The sequence below is a fragment of the Helianthus annuus genome, chromosome 5 (genome assembly GCF_002127325.2).
Source record: "Helianthus annuus cultivar XRQ/B chromosome 5, HanXRQr2.0-SUNRISE, whole genome shotgun sequence".
Classification (NCBI taxonomy): Eukaryota; Viridiplantae; Streptophyta; class Magnoliopsida; order Asterales; family Asteraceae; genus Helianthus; species Helianthus annuus.
Window position 1 is genome coordinate 51,126,168 of NC_035437.2, and position 7,691 is coordinate 51,133,858.

At 33.0% G+C, this 7,691-nt stretch overlaps 1 protein-coding gene across 1 annotated transcript; it reads left to right on the forward strand.

Moving 5' to 3' along the window:
• Positions 1–1,130: 1,130 nt before the first annotated feature.
• On the forward strand, positions 1,131–2,394 carry LOC110938914. The gene is made up of 2 exons (XM_022180898.2): positions 1,131–1,491; positions 1,971–2,394. The coding sequence occupies exons 1-2, from the start codon at positions 1,275–1,277 to the stop codon at positions 2,219–2,221; spliced, it is 468 nt and encodes a 155-aa protein (XP_022036590.1). The 5' UTR covers positions 1,131–1,274; the 3' UTR covers positions 2,222–2,394.
• Positions 2,395–7,691: the final 5,297 nt, after the last annotated feature.

The following is a 7,691-nucleotide window of genomic DNA, read 5'->3' on the forward strand; positions in this document are numbered from 1 at the left end:
AGCTCTTCTTAAGATGTCCCCCAAAACATCTCGCACCCAGTCATGCCGATATTTAAACCCAGGGAGCTCTTTATAGTGAACTGCGTGCTCCCCATATTTATCCATACAAGCTTTACGACATATCGGCCAGGTTTCATCTTCTGGGTACATAGGGATCATTAGCCGGTATTTGAGAATGATTCTGTATTTTCTACTGCCGACATGCATTGTCCTAACCCCTCAATCGGGATAACGGTCAAAAATTCCTAAGCATGGGGACCCTTCAGACACTCAAACACCGCCTTCTGGCGGGGTGACAAATCAAAAGCTTATCCCAGGCTTTGAGCGATTTTGCTAAAAAGTGTATTCGCCAAAGTTTTTTGTGGCTTCGAGGGGGCGGTGTCCTTGTTAGAGAAACCGCCAATATCCAAGTCTGGGAGAGAGACATTTAAGCGTTCGAGCGCTTGGTGATAGTCTGGGTCAAGCCCGACAACCCCACCGTTTCGAAGGATATGATCCTGTAGTTCTCAAGACTGAGCTCTAGACGCCACAAAGGCATAAGCCCCAACATCTCGGGCTGAGAAGAGGCCCAAACCACCTAGACGCATATTTAAAACTAATAATATTATACGTCTTATCTAAAATCTAAATCTATTATTAAGTTAAAAGAAATATTACGCAATAGTTGATTAATATCAAAACTAATAATATTGTGTTTTTAAATATATATTTAAAAAATGATTAAATTAAAATAATAATTATTCATAAGATATAGTCTAATATAATGATAAGTGTTCTTTAAATAATTTCTTTTATCATATAGTATAGATGTAACCTGCTAGTTAGAGGTAAAATATATAGGATTAGAATAGAAAAAGTAACTTAAGAATGACTCGATTGGAATATATTTATTTTTTAGGTGACCCATGCAATTATTCTATAATCATGGGGTAAAAAGACAAGTATTTTATGATCCATGCATAAATGTTTATAACAATAAAAAGTAATTACCAGGTAGTTATTCAACATTCGGTTACACCCTTTCTTCTCCAATCACCCAAAACCCTGCCCTTTCATAACCGTTAACTTTCAAACATGGCTTATATATATGTTTATTGCATTATATCATACCTGAAGATAAAATCAGGCCCTGGTATGATTTCTTGATTTTGGGTTTTTGTTAATGGCTTTTGCTATGATTCTGGATGTATAAACATAATCTTTTTATTAACGTGGGTTGAAAACCTGTTTCAAATTGATCATCTTTCTATCAGAAATATTCTCGTCTGGTTAATATGATGGAAGGTTCTCCAAATGGCTACCACCGTCCGCAACCTCATCACCGCCACCACAATCTTAATCGCGGATTGTTGTTCAGGGTTCCACGACATAATTACAATGCCCAACAAGCACAAAGAAATCTTGGTCAGCATTCCTCAGCATCAGCTTCTCATGGCAAGACTAATCCTATCAAGTTTGGTCATAAATCTGAATCACGTTCAGGATACACAGGTCAACTTTTGACTCTTGCTGTTCAGCTTCAGAATGTTATAAAATTCTGAAAACCCCAAACAAAATAATCAGGCTTTGGGTTGTTATTTCTAACCGGCAGCTTGTGCACGGGTTGACCTCGGCCTGTTAAAAATTATAATAAAATATATATTTTGTAAGGTCAACCAGCCAACCCATTTATTACAATTCTAATTACAACCCATTTGAAACCCACCGACACGATTGACTCAAATAGATAAATGGCTTACAAGTGTCACATTTGGGTTACCACAATTTTAAATGTGTACAGGTTAAGGTTGATGTGAATAAATATATGGCCCGTGTCTAGGTTCATCGATTCAACCTCCCAACCCGACACGATTGCTAACAAAAAAAATGATGTCACAGATTTTCTTGAACAGATAGATCTAAAATATAATAGCATTTGTATGTATTCAACTACGAGGTGAATGGTCGTCTTCTTGGTGGGTCTTTTGCAGAAAGGAAGGACAAGGCTTCACGGAAGCAGGAACGAATCAGATCAAATAGATTGGTGATAGATGTTGTGTCTGGTGATTCGATGAAGATGATATGTCGATTATGCTCCGCTTCTACTAGCGATAACTCAGTTGTTGCAGTTCTTGTCTGTGGTCATTTTTATCATGCAGACTGTTTGGAAACAAGAACTTCTCAAGCAGATAGAAGGGATCCTCCATGCCCATTATGTGTGAATTCACATAGTGCCAATTGATCCGTTAGATACTCGTAAGTTATTGTACATAGTGCTGAATGTGCCTGTACTTCAGTTTGTAGATGGCTAGTCTCAAGGATTCCTTACCTTGTGTATTGTTAAGTACCCATATGCTTTTTTGTGCAGCACTTGTACATTGACTCTTGTTTGCTGCAAAAGAATCTAGTCTTTAGTGTGTTGGATGCAAAGATTTTGGTTCTTATGTTTAAATTCGATCCATTCGTATTTTGTAGTATTAATTTAGCATATTGCTCACCAACATCTTTAGTGATGTAATTATACCGTTCGCCCTTAAAAGATGAAGTCGCCCAGGGTCCAGGTTCAACTTGCATGACCCAATCATAAGCATGTGAAGAAATCAGCCTAATCTATTCTGTTGAATTCCTAAAACCAACAAGACGGATTGCGACTAAAAAATGAAGCGTTAAAGAAAGATTTCCCGTCTCCATGATATGGACACTTGATGTTTCTTTCAAAGCTTGACAAAAGATGGTAAATCATGTATCCGATGTGTGTATTCTCATCTTTCTTGCTAGGCCCATTTTCATGGTCTGATGTTTCATTCTTATTGTCGGAAGGGTTTGAGAAATAATAACGCTTACCAAGCGATTGCACAAGAGCTTATGACTTGCGGGTGATGATTATGCAAAAATAGGTGAATACCATTGTAAAACAAAATACATCTAGGCTTGAATGCGACAATAGACAAGTCGAGATCAGACGCTTCAAACAAACAATATATGGGGAGAAAACTATAAGCTAACCAAATGTCCAAAACTAAGTGATCTTAATTCATACATCTCATGCTTGTCTCCCAGTCTAAGCAACCTAAAAAATATTACAAGGAGGTCTCTATGTGGATTTTTAGAATAAAATATGAAATTTTGATTTGTTTTACCCGAAGGAATATCACCAAACTAAACTTGTTACACTTTGGAAGATAAGAAATATGGAGATGAAAGTTGAGCCGGCGATGATGGTAGGATTTAACCCGACATAAAAACTTTAGTAAATTGCATTGAGTGCTACGAGTAAGTGCAACACGTGTAAGAGCGGAGACTAAGAGGCGTTTGATTTAGGGAATGTTTTGGAATTCGAATTAGAATTTAAAGGAATTAAATTTTGAATTTAAACATTCCAATTGGAATTTAAACATTCCAATTACAATTGGAAATTGTTGGAATTAGAATCTTCATTCTATTTTTATGTGTTTGTTTGTCAAATGAATTGAAATCCATCACCCAAGCACCCATAACCCCCGGTTCAGATCGAAACGATACGGGTGGAAACAGTACCGGTCGAATGAATCTATTTTTACCACTTACAAAACTTATTAAAAAACGTTACAGAAACAAATTCAAATTAGTAAATAATGTTTGAAGAATCATCTAGTTCTGGGATTAAGTTATGTTATTTTATGGCGTTTAATTAAATTAACAAATTGCTTCTATTTGTGGAATTCCATTAAATTGCCCAATGATATTAAACAAAACAAATTAAATCAAAATATTTTTTTTTGTCTTTTAAATTTATTTATTTTATTTGGTTATATAGTTTTTTTAAATCATTACAATCTCTTAATCTATTGTCATGATAGTTTTTTTAGGAGCAAGTTAAAGATAACAATATTAATCAATTTTAATTTGAGATATTATAATATATGGTTTTTAAGTTAATCTAATTTAATCTTAAATAAGAATCATTATGTAAAATCTTTATATATTTGATAGATTTTATGTTATATTCTAGAGTAAATTACAAGTTTTGTCATTTATATTTACACCAAATTGTCGGCGCTGTTCTTTAGCGCAAAAGTCGACAAGTTCTATAATTAATGTTCCAAAATCTTGCACGTTATGTCCTTTAGGCCAAACCCAGTTAAATTTTTTGGTTAAATCTGGTTACCCAAAGGCAATTTGGTCTTTTTACCTATATATTTAAAATTATTTAAAAAAAACATAAATAAAAGAAGACTAATATTATATATTATATAAATACATAGACTCTTATCTATCTCCCATCTCTTTCTCTCTCTACCCCTCATTCACTCCCCTCTCTCTCTAGATTTCAGCCAACAACCTCACAGCATGGTTGTAAAAGTCCTGCCTAGCTCCGAGTACTCGCTACAAGGTATGCTGCCGAGTCCCGAGTACTGTTTGCCTAGGCTGATTACTCCCCAACTAATCTCCGCTTAGGCCGAGTACTTCCCGAGTACTCTCAAATCCAACTAGGGAGCGCCTAGTGACTTTTGCAACCATGCCTCACAGCCACCACCGCTCTCCCAGCTTCCACCGCCCTCAACTCCGATCAAATAGCGGAGGCTTCGAAATCATGCTATGAACAATCAACTCAAAACAGAGAGATGAGTACCTGAAGATCGATCAGGTTTTAATTCATCCATGGGGATATCTGAGCTTCCGATGGTATCGAGTGGTCGGTCAGTATCTCAACAAATTTTTTGCCAAACAAAAAGTTTTCTTATTATCTTAAATAATAAGCGAAGAAATAGAGCTCTGAGTCTTGATCTGTTACAATCGGCATCTTTCAAAACAAAGGTTCAAACTCCTTTTTTGTGTTTCTTTAGGTGAAGTAAAGAAAATCAAATGAAACAACTCAAAACCCATTCTTCTCCATCAATTTTTCATCACAAAATTTCAAATCGTTTTGGTGTGTGGTTTTCAGTTTTAGATAGAGGGGTTTTCAGATTCTGAGGGTTCACGGTGGGTTTTTGGATTTAGAAAGGATAGTTGTTGGTAATGGTGGAAATTGGTGGCAGGTGGAGGTTGACAGTGGTGGACAAAACGAATACTAGTAATTATAGGATATCAAGCAATTGTTTTGGGTTACTATAACAAGTGATTATCTAATTCTTTTGTTAGTCAACTATAGGAATATCAAGAAATTGTGTTGTGAGTCAACTATGGGATTTTGGGTGGTTGTGCTGGGCTTGTGGTGGTAATGTGGATGGTAGCAGGTGATAGTATGATGGTGGCACATATTATATTTCTTTGATTTTTTTAGTTTATTACAAACTAGTCATTAAATATAAGTTGATTTACACAATATTCCCTGAAGAGATGAAATGACAACAATGCCCTCATGCGCAAGGCACATGACCAGATTTAACCAAAAATTTTAACTGGGTTTGGCCTAAAGGACATAACGTGCAAGATTTTGGAACATTAAGTACAGAACTTGTCGAATTTTGCGCTAAAGGACAGCGCCTGCAATTTGGAGTAAGCATAAAGGACAAAACTTGTAATTTACTCTATAGTGTATTTAAATACGTATGTGCACAAATTATTATGTCTACAAACCGCATAAAGATCGATGTCATTTTCTTACCAGTACTGCTTAGTACTGCTTGATGTTTGGGAGATAACGGAGGTAACATTATTTCTTTTAATTTTAATTCAATCTATTTACAAATAAACTTAACAGAATTGTTTCCGGTGATTATAGCCAAAATCTGTGATTGTGTTGGGTACTTACACAGCCATTGAAATAGGTTTTGGTTGGCACTATATGTGGTGCCTTACATTTACACTCGAGGTGTAATTGGATACATTTGAAGTCTTTGCACTTGATGGTTTTGTTAATTTTAGGTTTTTTATTAATACATGTGCTTTAATAATAATTGTCATGAACATATTGTTGAGCCTCTACCTAGGTTTAAGATCAAGATTCAAGTTGAGGACACTAGTGATTCGATATTACTTATCTTATGTCATTGATCAGGCTTCTCAGATTATTAAAAAATCTCCAAAGCTTGCTATAAGAGAACACATTTGTTGTATGCATTTTTTAAATACATTTACTTTTTTTTACTTTAATAATATTAATTTATAATTATAATATTTAACAGATTATTACAATGTTTAGAGAAAGGTGATACTGTGACATCTTCATATCCACTTAAATCATTGATTGTAGATTTTTTTTTTTTGCTTTAAGATTGACGTTACCGACTATAATTTGAAACATTTAGATAAAGTGTATGGGATTACCTATAAATTTGATGATGAATCTATTTTTTGTGACCTTAAAAATAAGTTTAAGATTTGACATCTAATTATAACATTTTAAAGAATATCCTATATATCATTATATTAAAAATGTTATTTTTTTACTAATTTGTATTTCAGTCATAACAGTCTAACATTTTGTTTATGTATTTATAGGAACATTAACCTGAATCTCTTAAACGAAATATTTATGAAGTCACTGACACTGATTCTTCTTTAGCTTGCTCTTCAACCAAGCGTCGGATTAGTGATGAAAAAGACGATGCGGATTCTACTTATTATTACAATGTTTACAGGAAGGTGATACTGTGACATCTTCATATCCACTTAAATCATTGATTGTAGATTTTTTTTTTTTTTGCTTTAAGATTGACATTACCGACTATAATTTGAAACATTTAGATAAAGTGTATGGGATTACCTATAAATTTGATGATGAATCTATTTTTTGTGACCTTAAAAATAAGTTTAAGATTTGACATCTAATTATAACATTTTAAAGAATATCCTATATATCATTATATTAAAAATGTTATTTTTTTACTAATTTGTATTTCAGTTATAACAATCTAACATTTTGTTTATGTATTTATAGGAACATTAACCTGAATCTTTTAAACGAAATATTTATGAAGTCACTGACACTGATTCTTCTTTAGCTTGCTCTTCAACCAAGTGTCGGATTAGTGATGAAAAAGACGATGCGGATTCTACTTGAAGCTGCGGCTTTTTTTATTCCAAACATTTGTATATTATTTGTTTAATTCACGTTATTAATAGCACTTTCATTCATATTTTTTTAAATTGTTTCGAATATGTATTATTTATTTTAAATCATTCTGATTCTATTGTATGATTTAATTTTGTTTATTTTTTTATTAGATTTTCAATAATAGAAATAATTATCATAAAGATAAATTGATATTTACTTCATTTATTAATTTTTATGATCTTCAGATAAGTATATAATTAATTCTCATCATAGTATTGAAACCGAAATTTAGTTTAAAATTGTTTTTATTTTATAAATTTAGAATATCTTAATTATTATGTTGATTGGTCTTAATTACCTCCTAAAATTGGTTAATTACCATCTACATTTATACTAAAATAAATATCTCATCAAAGTTTTCCATTGATCTATTTTGATTATTTGTGTTCTGCATAAGGTTTTGTTCAGCTCCTAAAGCTCATGTGGTTTTATTTTTCTTAATCCATTTTGTGTTCCTTCCGGGCATGTTCAATCTTTTTTTATAATCATGTAATAACCCATTTTATTATACCTACATGTTATTTAATATAGTTGTTCTTATTGAATTTCAAAGTTAGTATTGAAAAACTTTCTTATCCAATCTTTTGTTTACCTACTCAGAATTTCAACAATAGTTCAACACCCTTATCTACTAATGGTCGATATTCTATCAAGATTTATATGCTGATGTGTT

What these genes read in the sequence shown, in the direction of transcription:
- LOC110938914 (XM_022180898.2), top strand. Translation starts at nt 1,275, where the DNA reads ATGATGGAAGGTTCTCCAAATGGCTACCACCGTCCGCAACCTCATCAC. An exon ending in ATCACGTTCAGGATACACAG is followed by an intron (nt 1,492 to 1,970) that starts GTCAACTTTTGA and finishes GGTCTTTTGCAG; the next exon opens with AAAGGAAGGACAAGGCTTCA.